This window comes from Abramis brama (assembly GCF_963993115.1).
Source record: "Abramis brama genome assembly, chromosome: 23".
In the NCBI taxonomy this organism is placed as follows: Eukaryota; Metazoa; Chordata; class Actinopteri; order Cypriniformes; family Leuciscidae; genus Abramis; species Abramis brama.
Genome location: NC_139985.1, coordinates 2,500,338 through 2,517,317, shown reverse-complemented (window position 1 = coordinate 2,517,317; position 16,980 = coordinate 2,500,338). Strand labels below are relative to the sequence as shown.

At 34.5% G+C, this 16,980-nt stretch overlaps 1 protein-coding gene across 2 annotated transcripts; it reads left to right on the top strand.

Annotated features, from left to right (window-relative positions):
• The first annotated feature begins 6 nt into the window (after nucleotides 1-6).
• Nucleotides 7-16,094, top strand: appl1 (adaptor protein, phosphotyrosine interaction, PH domain and leucine zipper containing 1). Of its 2 annotated transcripts, none has more exons than XM_084101027.1 (22): nucleotides 7-200; nucleotides 739-837; nucleotides 1,708-1,767; nucleotides 1,895-1,966; nucleotides 2,048-2,135; nucleotides 2,419-2,460; nucleotides 2,558-2,616; nucleotides 4,526-4,672; nucleotides 4,779-4,861; nucleotides 5,550-5,708; nucleotides 5,782-5,970; nucleotides 8,335-8,377; nucleotides 9,190-9,246; nucleotides 9,364-9,455; nucleotides 10,395-10,574; nucleotides 10,713-10,762; nucleotides 11,779-11,953; nucleotides 13,751-13,787; nucleotides 13,882-14,028; nucleotides 14,120-14,170; nucleotides 14,296-14,385; nucleotides 14,841-16,094. In XM_084101027.1, the coding sequence occupies exons 1-22, from the start codon at nucleotides 147-149 to the stop codon at nucleotides 14,988-14,990; spliced, it is 2,124 nt and encodes a 707-aa protein (XP_083957153.1). In that variant the 5' UTR covers nucleotides 7-146; the 3' UTR covers nucleotides 14,991-16,094. The 2 variants fall into 2 exon arrangements, with proteins under 2 accessions (XP_083957153.1, XP_083957152.1); XM_084101026.1 differs by having other exon boundaries at nucleotides 10,710-10,762.
• Nucleotides 16,095-16,980: the final 886 nt, after the last annotated feature.

The window sequence follows — 16,980 nt, the reverse complement described above, 5'->3', positions numbered from 1 at the left end:
GGAGGAGGCGGGACTTCCGCGTTTGTGGGCGGATCCGGGTGGGTGTTGATTTGTCAGGAATAAAGCGAAGATCAACATTATAACATTGTGACTTTTGATTCTGAATAAAACGTATAGATCGTTGCTCTCGCGTTAAATCTGCAGTCATGCCTGGATTCGATACATTACCGATAGAGGAAACTCTGGAAGACAGTCCGCAGGTAAATAATCATCATTTAGCTAGCAAGCTAACAGAAATAAATAAACAAATAATCATTATTAATAATAAACATCTGCTGCTCGTGCTTCTCATCATGTAAAGCAGAGCAGATCACGAGTCTGTTCATCCTGATGGTTTGATCTGACTGAGTCATGTCGGATTTTGAGCTGTTTTGGATGGGTGTTGGTGGATTGGATATGGCATGATGGGTTATTAAAAGACACAGATGAATCAAAAATCATATCTTAAATATATCAGAAAACTGTAATGAGAGTCTAAACATTGCATGATCAGTGCTGTAAATCGATATCAGAGGGAAACTCATCAACAATAAGAGTGAATGTTCATGTTGACATGTATATTGCAATATTTTGCATCACTTTGCAGTGAAAACAGTGGCTCATTAGTCTAATGTCACAACAGAACTTCAGAAACACAGTCTGAGGTCTCTTTAATAAACAATACACGTTATGATAGAAACACCACACTGAAGTCATGTCTAAACATTGTTGTTTCTCATATTCCTGTTGTTTTTGTAGACACGCTCTCTGCTCGGGGTGTTTGAAGAAGATACAGCTTCAATATCCAGTTACTTCAGTCAGCTCTTCAAAGCCATGCAGAGAATCTATGACGCCCAGGTGAGAACTGACTCATGAAATATTATATGAGATATGCTCAAGAATATATTCACAGTATAATAGTGTTTGATAACTTTAGTCATAATGGATAAATTTAGTTTAGAACATGTCATATTTCACCCCAAAAACAAAAGAAAGAAAGATGAAGTCATACTTTGGATAAAGAAAATTTATTTTTAGGACCTTTATTAATTAATAATTATCCGTAACATTATACTAGATTTAATAATGATAGTATTATATTTTATTTCTACTATTGTTAAATTATTATTATTAACAACAGCAGTAATATTATTATTAATAATTTAATAATGATTGTATTTTATGTAATTTCTACTATTTTAAAATTATTAATACAGCAGTAATAGTATTAATATTATTAATAATAATATAATAATGACAGTATTTTATTTTATTTATACTGTTTTTAAATTATTATTATTATTATTAACAACAGCTGTAATAGTATTCATATTATTAGTAATAATATAATACATATTCATATTTATACTAGATAATATAATAAATAATTATATTATTAGTAATTAAGAATAATCAGTGATTATAGTAATTACTATAATAATAATATAGCATTATGATATTATTATTATTAATAATAATAATAATATTGATTACTGTAAATTGTTTACACATGATTCTATTAGATTGTTTTACTGCTAACTTGAAAAAAACAAATGAATAAAACAAATTAATGCAATGAAAAAAATCTTTAAAATAAGACAGAATGACAAAAAAAACCCCAGCTTAATTGTCATGAAAATGATCTTAATTTTTTCATGCAAAATATAATACTTTTGAAATGTGAAAATGGTCCATATGTTTATTGAGATTTGCATGGTTCTCTTTCAGAATGAACTGAGTGCTGCCACACATTTGACGTCTAAATTGCTGAAAGACTATGAGAAACAGGTGATTTCTGATCGTTTTCTGCATTATTATATCTCATCTTTCCTCTGTTCTGTGTCCATATATTGTGTTGGAGTTCAACATAACTGTAACCTCGTGCTGTTGATGCTTAATGTTCTCTGATGTGCAGCGTTTCCCTCTGGGCGGCGACGACGAGGTCATGAGCTCCACTCTCCAGCAGTTTGCCAAAGTCATCGATGAGGTCAGAGTGACATCACTCACTCATTCACATGCGAGTTTGATAACTGAGATTCCCGCTCATAATTCTGTGCTTTTATTTCAGCTCAGCTCCTGTCACGCCGTTCTCTCCACTCAGCTCGCGGACGCCATGATGTTCCCCATCACACAGTTTAAAGAGAGAGACTTGAGAGGTATGAGACAGCAGTGCATTATGGGGGCGAGCATTCTGGAATACTTGATTCTGATTGGTCTACTACTCTGTTGTCAAATCTTTTCTCATAATGACTCTATAAACTATATAATTGCCACTATTTCCAGATATCTGTGTTCATTTCGTGTTCGTTTCTCTCATTCTTCCCGCATAAAAAGTAATTCACCTCAAATCAATATTTCATGCCCATTTAGTCGTTTAAGTAGCTGATTAATAAGCTGTCTCTTATATAACACATTATTTTCCTCCATCTCGCTCTCTAGAAATTGTCATCCTGAAGGAAGTGTTTCAGATTGCAAGTGATGGTAAGCACTTTGTTGGTTTTTTTCTACATAATTGCTGCAACATTTGATAATGAAGCCATTATTTCTGCCTCATTATGTTTAAAATATTTCATTTCAGATCACGATGCGGCGATAAACCGATACAGTCGTCTGTCTAAGCGAAAGGAAAACGAGAAGGTGTTGCATTTTGAGATCTTACGGTGTTGTATGACTGACAGCTGGTTAGTTTGCATGCGGCTCCGCAGTGCTGATAAGAGTGTAACGTGTGTGTGTGTGTGTGTGTGTGTCTTTATTGCTGAATGCTCTGGCTGTCCTCATTTAATAAAACACACACTGAGAGCTGGCCTGACCGCAGATAGATGAGCATCTGTGACTCTGAGACCTGCGTCCAGGACGAGAAAAGAAGACAAATAACTCACTATTCAGTTTAAAGTGCCCTTATGATGCTATTTTAAAGGCTTCTAGTTTTGTTTTGGAGTCTCCTACAATAGGTTCATATGCATCCAAGGTCAAAAAACATTTAATTTTCTCATTATATACTATTGCACATCATCTAATTTCTCAGAGTCTGAAAACGGTTTGTTTGAAGACTCAGTCTCTCTAAACCCCGCCTTTCCGAGAGCCTGCTCTGCTCTGATTGGTCAGATGGCTCAGTCTGTTGTGATTGGTCGACCGCTTACAGCGTGTGTCGGAAACCAAACGCTCATTAGCATATTTGAATTCCTCAATATTGAATTCCTCATATTTGACTTCCTCAGCACTTGATAAAATAGGCGCGTTTCCATTACAGATGAATTTTGTCAAATTTGTTTTTTCTTCTAAATTCTACAAAAAACTATTGCGAAACGACGGCGTTTCCATTAACCGATGTTATGCGACTAAAACGTCATTTTTTCCTCTCGGAAGAAGTCATTCCAAAAATCATGGCGACAGATGTTGGTAGGTTTACGTATATGGCCATTATTATTAATCAAAGGAGACGTATGCGTGTTTTCCAAGCATTAATGTTAAGGAAAGACCCTTATACTGTGAGCGACACATATGAGGTGTTTCTGGGTGTTTCTCCCTCATATCTGCTTCGAGGTCTTGATTGTGGCATTTCTTTGAGGTTTAGAATCCAGTATTCCTGTAATTCTGTTGTCTTTTTATGAATTTAATAAAGAACTGTCTCGTATTCTGTCCAAACACACCGCGTCATCTACGTCAGGTGACCTGTAAATGCGCAAAAACTGTTTCCATTGCAGTTTTGCGAAATATTTATTTTTCGAATTGCCTGAAAAACCACCCAATGTGAGCGTAAAAACTTTTTTGCGATAAATGGAAGTTTTTGTGAAATTGACGTGTTTCCATTGGCCGTATTTGCAATTCGCAATTTCAATTTGCACAATTTTGAAGGGTAATGGAAACGCGGCTACTGACACGAACAGATGCCGTTGGTTTTACCGTATCAATTCCAGCGTGAGTCTTCGTTCTTTGGAAGTGAATCAAAGTGGGTTCGCAGCGCTGAAAACAGCGTCTTCTCAACATGTCGACAACACGAACCAAACTCTTCCAGTCTCAGCTTCAACTACTGTGTTTGAGGGTCAAAAGTAGATGTTGTTCGCAGGCAACCAATGAAAACCATAGGGGTGGCATTATGCAAATTTTGTTACATTGTTACGTAGGATTGTAACAAGAAGTGAGACTGGAATTACTAACGACTCATTTCAGTAGTTCAGCATCGATTCTTTCTTTTAATAACTTTATTTATCGTGCACTTTGATCTTTAAGACATTGCAGACCTTTTACATTCACAATCGGCTATATTACACACTACATGAAAGATGATATTCGAAAAAGCATAAGAGGGGCACTTTAACACAGAAGATAAAAATCAAGATGGAATTAAAACTTTCTTAATGCATGTTCCCGATTCGTCAGGGCATTTTATTCCAAATGCTATTCTTCATCATCTTGCATCAAACTTGCACTGAAATGAGTTTTTGACTCGCTTTATCTTTCATCCACATGTCCTATAGAGACTTTTCACCATCCAATCAATTCCCAGTTGTTAAAAGCATGTGACTCCTCCGTGTGTTCACTGCAGGTGAAGAATGAAGTGATGGAGGACGTGTACACATCCAGGAAAAAACATCACGAGACCACAATGCACTACTTCGCATCCCTCAACATGCTGCAGTACAAGAAGAAGATCGCGCTGTTGGAGCCGCTGCTGGGATACATGCAGGCGCAGGTGCTCATGCAGCAGTTTAACATCAGCGATAGGCATCATATTTCATCCAGAACACCAGATAATAATATAGTCTGTTATAGCTCATTATTATTTGCTTTTTTATCAGATCAGCTTTTTTAAACTGGGATCAGAGAATCTGACGCAGCAATGGGAGGATTTTCTCACCAACATCGGAACCAGCGTGCAGAAGTGAGTTTTGGGGGAAACTTCCACTAAAACTAGTAAAAACTGAAATAAAGATGAAATGAAATAAATAAAAAAATACATATATATTTTTTTTTAATTATGAAAAACTTAACCTTAAAAAATGTCAAAAGTTGCCTTTGAAACAACTAAATATACTGAATACTAAAATTACTAAAACCAAAACTGAAATAGATGAATAATAAATAATAAATAAAAGATATGAAGCTGAATAGAAACTCAAACTAATAAAAATGACTGAAAATATAAGTTAATTCAAAATATTACTTTAATAGTATTTAAGTAATACAAAAATAACACTGGTTTTCACCATTTAATGGACTTGTTCATCTGACAATAAATTTAAAGAAATGTATCATTTTATGTGATAAGTGTTGATTAAGATTTAAAGTGTTACCAGGATTTCTATTTAAATAAATGCTGTTGATCTTTTTCATGGATCATGTGACACTGAAGACTGGAGTAATGATGCTGAAAATTCAGCTTTGATCACAGGAATAAATTACATTTTACTATATATTCACATAGAAAACAGTTATGTAATAATATTTGACAATAATACTGTTTTACTGGTTTGTTTGCATGTGTGTCTGTGCTATTCTCCAAATGAGAACAACTCTGAAATGAACATACTGTATGTGTGAGTCTGACTTTCCTCTCTTGGTGGTCGTAGTGTTCGGAGGGAAATGGACAGAGACGCTGAAGCGATGGATCAGACGATTCAAGAGCTGAAAGAGGCCAGCGACCCGCTCTACATGCCCGACCCCGACCCGAACACCGTCCCTGTGAACCGCAACCTGACCCGCAAGGCCGGATACCTCAACACTCGCAAGTAAGAGAACATCACCGCTTCAATGCGCTTCAGTCGCCTGCATTCATGCTGATCTCGTGCTTCTACCCGCCAGTAAAACGGGCCTGGTGTCGTCCAGCTGGGACCGGCAGTACTTCTTCACCCAGGGAGGAAACCTCATGGGCCAATCGCGTGGAGACGTGGCCGGAGGTCTGGTTATGGACATTGACAACTGCTCCGTCATGGCTGTGGACTGTGAGGACCGCCGGTTCTGCTTCCAGATCACATCGTTTGACGGAAAGAAGTAAGATTTTCAATGCACAAATCTGTCTTGTAGTAATTACAATATACCAATACAATACAATATTGCTCCAAATAGAGATCACGATTCTTCCACGATTCTGAATAGACAGCTTAACAAAATAACATGTGATTTACTAGAGGTTCTGACAAAATTGCTGTAGTTTATTTGAAAAAAGTTTAATTAAATTGGATTATTTTTAAGAAAATCAGCGTTTTTGAACGAAACTCTTGAATTAATGATTCAATGACAAATACATTTGTTTAACGGTCACTTGTCGCCACCTACTGGTGTAATGACGTATTTGATACAATCTTTATTTAAAGTGTCAAGTTACTTTCAAAAGATGATTTGCTCTATTTTGATCTCTACCGTAGACATCAGTGTTTGTTTATATCCGAACTCTAAACTTTATCCCAGTACTTCCGTGATAATTTGAGTATTTGTAACAGAAATAATGTGAAAAGACTGTCTGAGAAGCTGTTTCATCCCTAAACATGACAACTGCTCTCTCTGGGTCAGAACGCAGATCTCAGTGTTGGCTGTGATCGTACATGTCAAAGGTTTATTAGACAGACGAATTGCTGTCATTTAGGAATACAATCACGTGGGTGTTTGAATGGAGTTTGCGATCTTTTAATGATTAATCGTGCAGCTGTACTAAAAACTAAAGGAAGTGTGCTTGGTTGCAGAGTTATTATAGTTAACTGAAACTAAAACAAACCATAAAAACTGTTTTTTTGTGGCTTGAAATAAAATAAACACTAACAGATAAAATATATAAAAAATAAACACTAACATTTTAATAAAAAAATAAACACTAACAGATAAAAAAAATAAAAAAATAAACTTTTTATTTTATTTCAGCTACTTGCCAAGGCATCTCTCATTTTCATTTAGTTTAACGATGTACTGAAATAATTAAAACTGAAATAAAAATTAATAAAATATACATAGACATAGACAAACTTATAAAAGAAATGACAAAAAACACAAAGAAATTACTTGAAAAACTGAAAATATAAAAATAAAAACGAATATTTAAAAAAAAAACTATAATAGTCTTTCAGTGATACTAAAATAACACTTCCTTGTTTTACATGTCAATCTAGGCCAGAATAAGCTGTAATGTAGTTCAGATCTTTTGCTATATAGTCAAATGTGTCTAACTTTGACTTATTTTTTACAGTAACTTCATCTCTGGTTACTAAAATGCCTTTGTCTTAAAATTGAGCCTAGTCGTAGTCAGTTTTCACAGTGTTGCTCTGTGTCAGCCCTTATTTGTTCTTGGGAATCTAAAATTCCCTAAATGTTTTGGTGAGTTTTGCTGGTCTTATGGCATTAGTCTAGTAATGAGAGATGTAAACACTGAAGTGCTAAAGTGCTGCCAGAGAATTCCCAAGAGCTGATCCTGTTTAAAGGAACTCGCTGACTTTTTGGGACTTTAGCTTATTCACCGTATCCCCCAGAGTTAGATAAGTCCATTAGGGGTGTGACGGTTAGTATATAACCTTGAGACCGACGGTTATAGTTGAACACCGTCATTACAACTCTATAACCGCCAAAACCGTGTTATTAAAATATTTTTTACAAACATTTTTTATCATAGAGAATGTTTAAATACTAATTAAAAACAATTGTTAACAGTCTGTGTTATTAATGGTCTACGTCGTTTCCAACTGTATTTGATTCTTTGCCAAGTACCCCCTGACCGACCGCCAATCATTTGAGATAGAAATAAAAGCTATGATATAGTGATGTGCCATCATTATGAGATTTATTAAACAAATGAAAAACATTTGCAATAATAAACATTAGCAATGAACATTTGCAATTGGGAGACATGGTTTTTACCACTTCATTAAGTTTTGCTTTGTAGAAAACCTTTCTTTAAAGCGAATTTCGTTTTGTACAAATTGTATCTTAATTTTAATAAATGTTTCATCAACCAATTGCATGTATTTAATAAATAAAAAGGAGACAAATATAGGAGACAATATAATAACCGTGACATTGAGGCGACGGCGCGCCGCGTTCACTTGCATTGCATTGTGAAGTAGAGCGCATCTCATCGTAAATGAATGAAACTCTGCTAGCTGGAGCCATTTACCTCCAGTCTTTGTGCTAAGCTAGGCTAGCGGTGGGTGCGTCAGACAGAGTTACGGCACACACAGAGATGAGAAGAGTATGTGTGGACTTATCTAACTCTGGGGGATACGGTGAATAAGATAAAGTCCCAAAAAGTCGCCATGTTCCTTTAAACTCCAATGAATATTTATCAGGCGAGTAAACGGCTGCCTTATCCTTCTCAGTGCATGTGCCAAGATATTGAGTCATTCTGAGTCACTGTTTCTGTGTGTATCGCAGGGCGGCCATTTTACAGGCGGAGAGCAGGAAAGACTGTGAGGAGGTGAGGAGAAAACTGCTCAATTAAAGCTCAACCTTCTCTGAAAGGCACATACAGATATTAGGGTCGAGTTCACCAAGAACATTTCAACTTTTAAGTTATAAGTTTATAAGAAATTATAAGTTTGGGGCCAGTACAAATTTTTTGGAAAGAAATTAATACTGTAATACTATTCAGCAAGGATGCATTAAATTGATCGGAAATCATTTTAAATGTCTTTACCATTTAAAATAAATGTTGTTTTTTTCAACTTTCTGTTCATCAAAGAATCCTGAAAAAAAAAAAAAAAAGTAGCACGATTTCCACAAAAATATGAAGCAACACAACTCTTTTCAACATTGATAAATAGTAGAAATATATTACAACAGAAAAGTTATTTTAAACTGTAATGATGGTTCACAAAATTACTGTTTTTACTGTATTTTTAACCGAATAAATGCAGCCTTGGTGAGTATAATTCTAATGACCTTATAATTCTAACGAGTTTATTTTTAATTCTCTTCATATTCTCATTACTGTAATTGTAACCTGTTTGAGAGCAATAATTTCTTTAAAATCAGCATGCATAAAGATAGTAGAAGGAAAATTATCATGAAGTATAAATGCTTTAAAAAAATATAAATTTTATATACATTATTTACAGTAATGAGAATTCTGGGGAAAATGTGCATAAATGTCATGCATGTAGTGTCACAATATATAGGTTTTATATGAAATATGTTTCGATTTTGGTGTGTAAAATGACCCTAAACATGACGAGCTTCATTAGATTCACCAATTAAAATGTAATTCAAATGTTTTTTCCTTTTTTTTAGTGGATTGCAACGATAAACAACATATCTAAGCGGATATACCTCAGTGAAAACCCAGAGGTGAGTGTTGAGTTCAGATTTAGTCTTACTGTCGAGCTGAAAACATAAACCTCTGCATATATAACACAGCTTTAATGCATTTTAAAGTCAGTTATTGCTAATGCTTCTCTTTGGCAGGAGATCGCAGCAAGAGTGAATCAGTCTGCGCTGGAGGCCGTGACTCCTTCTCCATCCTTTCAACAGAGACACGAGAGTTTCAGACCGAGCACGTGAGCGACAACATCATTATTAACATCATTATTAATATCGGCACTTAATATAGCATCATTATTAGAATATTGCAATCATTATTCCTATATGATTGCAATATTTTTGCCTATAATAGTTAATCATCTTGTAAGTGTGGATACTCCATTACTGGAAATACAGTACTAGTCAAACGTTTGGGGTAATTAAGATTTTAAAATATAAAAAAAATACAGTAAATTGTGAAATATTATTACAATCTAAAATATCTGTATTCTATGTGAATATATAGTAAACTGTAATTTATTCCTGTGATCAAAGCTGAATTTTCAGCATCATCATTACTCCAGTCTTCAGTGTCACATGATCCTTCAGAAATCACTCTAATGATGATTTGCTGCTCAATTATTATACATTTTTATTGTAGCTCAATTATTAGTAATGGTCCACATTATTATTATTATCAAAGTTGATAACAGTTGTGCTGCTTAATATTTTTGAGGAAACCATAATTTTTCAGGATTCATTCATGAATGGAAAGTTCAAAACAGCATTTATTTGAAATATAAATATTTTGTAACTTTATTACTGTCACTTTTGATCAATTTAATGTCTTTGTTGAATAAAAGCATTAATTTATTTATCGATTTTAAATCTTACTGACCCCAAATTTTGAATTGCAGTGATTCACAGTGTATTAAACTTTTGTATTCAAATAGAAAACAGTTCTTTTAAATTTGAATAATATTTCACATTATTGTTTTTTTTTTATAAAATAAATGCAGCCTTGGTGAGCAGAAGAGACTTCTTTCAAAAAAATGTTTTTATTCAAAACATTTGACCTTTTAACATTTGAACATTTGCATTTTAACTCAACACACCATATCAGAGAGAAACTTTTTTTGCTCTTGTAAAAGATTTGATGTTTTCTTTCTCAAACATTTGTCTTTTTGGCCCTGAAGGCAAGGTCGACCCAAACCGGGCCGGTCCGGCAGCCAGTGCTCCGTGGGCTCCGAGTCTCCGGCGCTGTCGTCTCTCTCTCTGGATTCACTCGTGGCTTCGGACACGCCGATCCAGTTCGACATCATCTCCCCCGTCAGTGAGGAGCACGCGGGTCAGGCCAAGAGCGCCGGCCAGGGCAGGTCTCTGATTATGTTTATGAACGCCTCAAAGTTGATAGATAAAGAGGACAGTTTACTCTTGATTCTTATTTGGGAATTACAGTATTAAGCATCTAGACCTAAAGCACTGGTTTGTGTTTTTCCCTTTTCGGTAAGAAGGACCAATCCATTTGGGGAATCTGGAGGACCACAATCTGAGGAAAGTGAAGGTACGTTTATAAAATAATATGTATACACCACCATCCAAAAGTTTGGGGTCAGTAAGATTTTATTTATTTATTTATTTTTAAAGAAATTCATGCTTTTATTCATCAAGAATGCATTAATATGATCAAAAGTGACAGTAAAGACATTTATAATGTTACAAAAGATTTCTGTTTCAAATAAATGCTGTTTCTTGAGCATCAAATCATCATTAGAGTGATTTCTGAAGGATCATGTGACACTGAAGACTGGAGTAATGATGCTGAAAATTCAGCTTTGATCACTGGAATAAATTACAGTTAAAAACACACTCGAAACATTTTAGAAATCAACAGTTTTTACTGTATTTTTGATCAGATAAATGCTATTCGCTGAGCAAATCTCACCAACCCCAAAATTATATATATATATATATATATATATATATATATATATATATATATATATATATATGTATGTATGTATGTATGTATGTATGTATATATATATATATATATATATATATATATATATATATATATATATATATATATATATGTATATATGTATATGTATATGTATATACATAAGTTTAAGTTTTAAAATAATAGTTTATATAAAGTTATAAATTGTCACAAGCTATCTTTTATTTTAATGACAGAATTGTTATTTTTGTGTGTACTATTCCTTTAATAGCTTAAATTGTACATGAAACAGCATTCGCAATGCATTTAACGTCCATAATGTCATATATTTTCTAATGAAACAGAATATTTAGGGATATAATGTAGGCTGAGACTTGATTATATCCGTCTGATTTGATTAGATTGTGCAAAGCAAGCTATGATAGTATTAATTAATATAATTTTCTCCACCCATTTGTCTCTGGTTGCATCAGCAGAAAAGCAGAGAAAGTTAATGCATTTTGATGCAAGATTATAAAATCGTGCACAAGACGAGAGACTTTTATTAAGAAAATGGATTTTTTTTTTTTTTTTTTTTGTTGCTGTGAAGTCCAACTGAATCTCTGGTGTTGTTTCAGACTCGATCCTGCACCAGCTTTTCATCGTTCGGTTCTTGGGCTGCATGGAGGTGAAGGCCACAGAGAACGCTGACGTCATCTATGAGACCATGAGACAGATCCTGGCAGCCCGAGCCATACACAACATCTTCAGAATGACCGAGTCTCATCTGCTCGTCACATGCGAATGCCTGAAGTGAGTTACGACGTTTGTTATTCTCACAGCTGTGTTGAACTGACCCTGGATCAGGGCTCTGCTGCTCGTCATTAAAAAGAGCCTGTGAATATGTCAAGCATTTTAAATTCGGGGGGGGAAAACACCACTCAAAAAATGTGGACATTTAGTTTTAGGGTGTGTTCATTCTTGGCATATTTGGTTGGATTAAAACAAACTCAAATGTTACATTAGTGTTATAAGTGTGAACACTGCCATCTGAACCCTGGTCCACTTCCAAACGAACTCTGGTGTTGTTTGACTGAAATATGAACACAACACGGACCAAAGACATCTAAACAAACCAAAAACTGGACGTGATGTCCTAAAAAGGACAGAATGCTTAAGCACACCTGGTTTTTATCATGATTGAAGCTACGTTGCCCATCACAGTCGGTACAAGCGTCAGAATCGCCGTCTTTTTGCAGCTGATCTTTGTGAATTCCTGCCGCTGTTTCGACTCCTTTACACATTTTAGAAACTCTTTGTGAGCTCTCAGCTGACAGAAATGCCATCATATGTACACGCTTACGACAAGTGCCTTTAGCCCGGCACACAGCATTGTTCTGGATGTTTGGTAAGTTACGTTGCAAAATTTACACCTTAAAAGCCGGGTTTTTTTGTTTTGTATCTTTAGGTTTGGTCTTAAAAATGACAGTGTGAACACTAAGTGAACCAGGAGTAAATTTATATAATTTTCTTTTTCGGTCCAAACCAAAAGAACCAAGAGAACCGAACTACAAGTTTGAACACACCCTTAAGGTTCTTGCACAATGAGTCCGAAATTCGCGTCCGAAATTTTCGCACATTAAAAAATAAATAGGACCTCGCGTTGTGTCAATCACGTTTACACACTGCCTCCAAAACTTTCGTCCGTCATAAAAAAATTCAGATCGGGTTTGATTTTCTGTGTTTTTCGCATCCGTAGCAAGCATTTTGAGAGGTGTTTTGAATGACGAATACGAAAAAACGCATAGTGCAAATTCGGAGTATGCAAGGACCTTTAACCCTCTGGTGCTGTTGGGTCGTTTTTGACCAAAAAAATTTATGATTTTTTTACTTTTTTTTTTTTACTTCATTGGAATGGTATGAAACTTTGTAACGGTTGTGGACATGAAAATCATGGACATGATTCGAAAAGGTTAAATGGTTCTGAAAAAAATAGTCACTTGAATTGTTCATGGTCAAAAATGAGCATGTTGGAAATGAATGGTAAGTGAATTTCCTCTAGTGGAAGCGTTTGGTACTGCAGCCAAACACAATCTCACTGAAAGCTCATTTTTTGAGATATCAACCTCCAATTTAGAACACAGCTTGTTTAGATTTATAGCTTTGATTTCCTTGCAGTTTTAGAGAAAAATGTGTTTTGGAAAATATATATTTCATAAAAATGTATTTCATATAACTTTTTTAAGTTTTTCACTTTTTAAACGTTTTTCACATCACCAATAAACTTCCAAGAGTCGTCTTTAAAAAGAGACCAAACTTAAGTCGGTGATCCAAAGATTTATGACCATTTAAGTTGGAAATTTAATTTTCAGGTCTATGCTCAAGTGAACAAATGGATTGTAAATACTGCATAAATATAATTTAGTACCATAAAATCCCCTAATAATACATTTTTATTAACAAATACATTATCAAACTAAAATCGAATCTAAAAATAAAAATTCTATAATTTCTGACGGACATGTGAGCATCAGCAGAGGGTTAATCATGTCAGGCTCATCAGGCTTACTTCACGCTTGTCTTTTATAAAGTTCTGTCTGTTTATTTCAGGCTTATTGACCCACAGACACAAGTCACAAGACTACGGGTACGTCCTTAACCAATCATTTAACAGTTCTGTTCACCGCTCATATCGGATCCTGTGCTGTTCTGAAGTCAGTGTTTGTTCTGTGGTTCCTCAGTTCTCTCTGTCCAGCGTTGTGCTGTGTGCGTCACATCAGGAGAACAAGCGCTTGTTTGGGTTCGTGTTGCAGACGGCAGGAGGACGAGTGGATGGACGGCCTGTGACCGTCTGCTACGTCTTTGAGTCGAACAATGATGGAGAGAAGGTACAAAAACCTTGATCTCTCATATATGCATATAATATTTCCCTTTTTACACTTGATTTAAAAAATATCACTTTTTTCTTGAATAAATCAGATCTGTGACAGTGTAGGACTGGCAAAGCAGATCGCCCTCCACTCTGAGATGGTGAGGAAAATCGACATTTATTTGATTTCAAATGACTTTGTGCAGAAATGCATATTGGGTAAAATGAAATTGATAATGCTGATGATTCTTGAGAATATGCATGTTTTTTGTTTTTTTCCTGCCAGGACCGAAAAGCCTCACAGAAACAGAGAGAGCTGAATAAAGCCAAGGAGAAACAACAGGAGGAACTCCATAAACAAAAACAGATCGAGAAGGTAACAGACATTCAAATTGATTTGATCAAAAATACAGTAAAAATGTGATATATTATTACAATTTACAATAGCTGTTTTCTATTTCAATATGTTCAATATGTTAATATGTTAAATGTAATTTATTCCTGTGATCAAAGCTGAATTTTCAGCATCATTACTCCAGTCTTCAGTGTCACATGATCCTTCAGAAATCACTCTAATATGATGATTTACTGCTTAAGAAACATTTATGATTATTATCAGTGTTGAAAACAGTTGTGCTGCTTATTTTTGTGGAAATCGTGATATTTTTTTTCTAGATTCTTTGATGAATAGAAATCTTTTGTAGCATTTACTGTCACTTTTGATCGATTCAATGCATCTTTGCTGAATAAAAGTATTAAAGAGATGGTTCGGAGTAAAATCAACCTAGGGTCCTTTGCACCATGAGTGAACTGTGTTCTCCAAACCTTCAGGATCTTGAGGAACAGAGTCGCTTGATAGCCGCCTCGAGCCGACCCAGCCAAACAGCCGCTGACGGACAGGTCTTGGTCCTTAGCAACAGCCAATCAGAGGACAGCGATGTAGGAGAGGAGGGGCAGAAAAAGGGCGAATCAGAGGCCTGATAAGAACCGTTCTATTATATCACTTCCTGTTCTTCAAGGGTTCTCCAGAGTGGCCTCAGGAGCAATGATTTAATATCAAACTGCGGAATACACACACAAAAGTGGACACTTTGGGGAAAACTCCTCAGAAGTTGATATTTGTATGAATCCTGTATTTTTTACCATATCCGTTATTGAATTGCATTTGCTTTTAGAGGGTTTTATATATGTGTATGTGTGTAAATGAATCCACTACCAGGACAAACTACAACCTAATGAGACGTAGTGCTCGTGTGAATAACAGAGACATTAATACTGTACGTTGGGCTTCATTTTCTGTTCTCACTGAGAAGGTTTTAAGGCTGCATGTGTTTCCGTTCAGTTTCACACAAGGTGTCAATGATGTATTATTGTAATTGTCAATCTCAATTCTAAAGATCTTAATCATCCTAAAATAGGCTTAATTTTCATCATTTTGATAGGTTCACTATATAATGGGTTTAAAATGATTTGATAAGGTTATATTTAATTATTAATACGGTTCTGATTTGTGTCTGTTAGCTGTTGCAACCATGATTCACAATGTTCTACATCTACAAACACACATCTGTTCAGTCCACAGACTTAAGTGTGTATGTGAACATATTTTTTGCTCAAAATCACATGATCAAATGGCTCTAGACTTGGGGTGTACTGTATTCTTTTTGTATAACAGATATATTGAAGACTGCATTGCATCATAAGTGTTTTATTGGTCCAGTATATTGAACTCTGCAGCAGAAGGGTTAAAAATGGTGATGGAATTGCAAACTGAAATGTTCATTATTTTTGTGGTGGAAGTTGCACAGAACGCTACTGAGTTAAATATCGTCTCGTTCATCGATTTGGTTTATTTGACAATTTGCTTTAATGAAAACTGTGTTTATGGTTCATAAACTGTTGAGACGTCAGAAAAACGCACTTTCTGTTCCATTTGAGTCTGTTTACTGAGTGTAAAGCGATTTTGCTCCATTTAATTTGTCAATGATTGTTTCTAACCTTTAAAAAACTGTTTGTCTGAATGTCTTTCTACAAAATCATGGGGTACAATGAAGATTGGTATTAAAATCTGTTTAAATAAGCTAATCCTCTTAGGCTCCAGAATCTTAATTTTTTTTCATTACTCTGATTTAGACTTTTTTGAATGGATTTTTTTTTACTTTAACTTTTAACTATTAAACCTCAAGTAATTGTTGAACACAATTTAAAAAAAAAAAAAATCAAAAATTAAACTTAATCCAAATATATTTCAAGTAGTTTAAAGAGTTTTAAAGGACTCCGTTGCTTTAAAGATTGCAATAAAATTTTCAAATTATTCTTAAATGCCACAAAACATAACAAATCTACATTTGTGTAAATATAACTTAACCATGATCAAAATATTAATAAAATATTAATAATTAATAATCTTAATAGGCTATCCCAAACGTAATATTTAAAAGCAGGGATGTTATTGGCCTGGTTTAGGAAACATTTTTGTTGAATTTTCTGTAATTGATAAAACAATTTAAAACAATATTATACAAATACATTTTTTTTAATTTAGCAGGGCTACTGAAGATATTTCTTCCTCTTTTTTATCTGTTAAGTGCAAATTCACATATTTCTGAAATGGGAACACTTTACAATAAGGTTTCATTAGATAAGATGACATTTAGTTAGTTCATTAGTTTTCATTATAATGTTAATCTCAAAAGTTACTAATGCATTTCATAGATCAAATGCATCATTAGTTAATGCACTGCAAACTAACATGAACATTTTTTATTAACAAAGGATAATAAATGCTGTAAAAAATATATTGCTCATTGCTAGTTCAAGTACTGCCATTATTGTAAAGTGTTACAGAATAAATATCTAATGCTCAAATTGTTATCATCTAACCCTGAGGATCTGAAAACAACCTCAATATGAGTTTCCTAAAACTAAAAGTTGTGCAAGCAACTGGATTATCTCTGTGAAATAAAGAGTT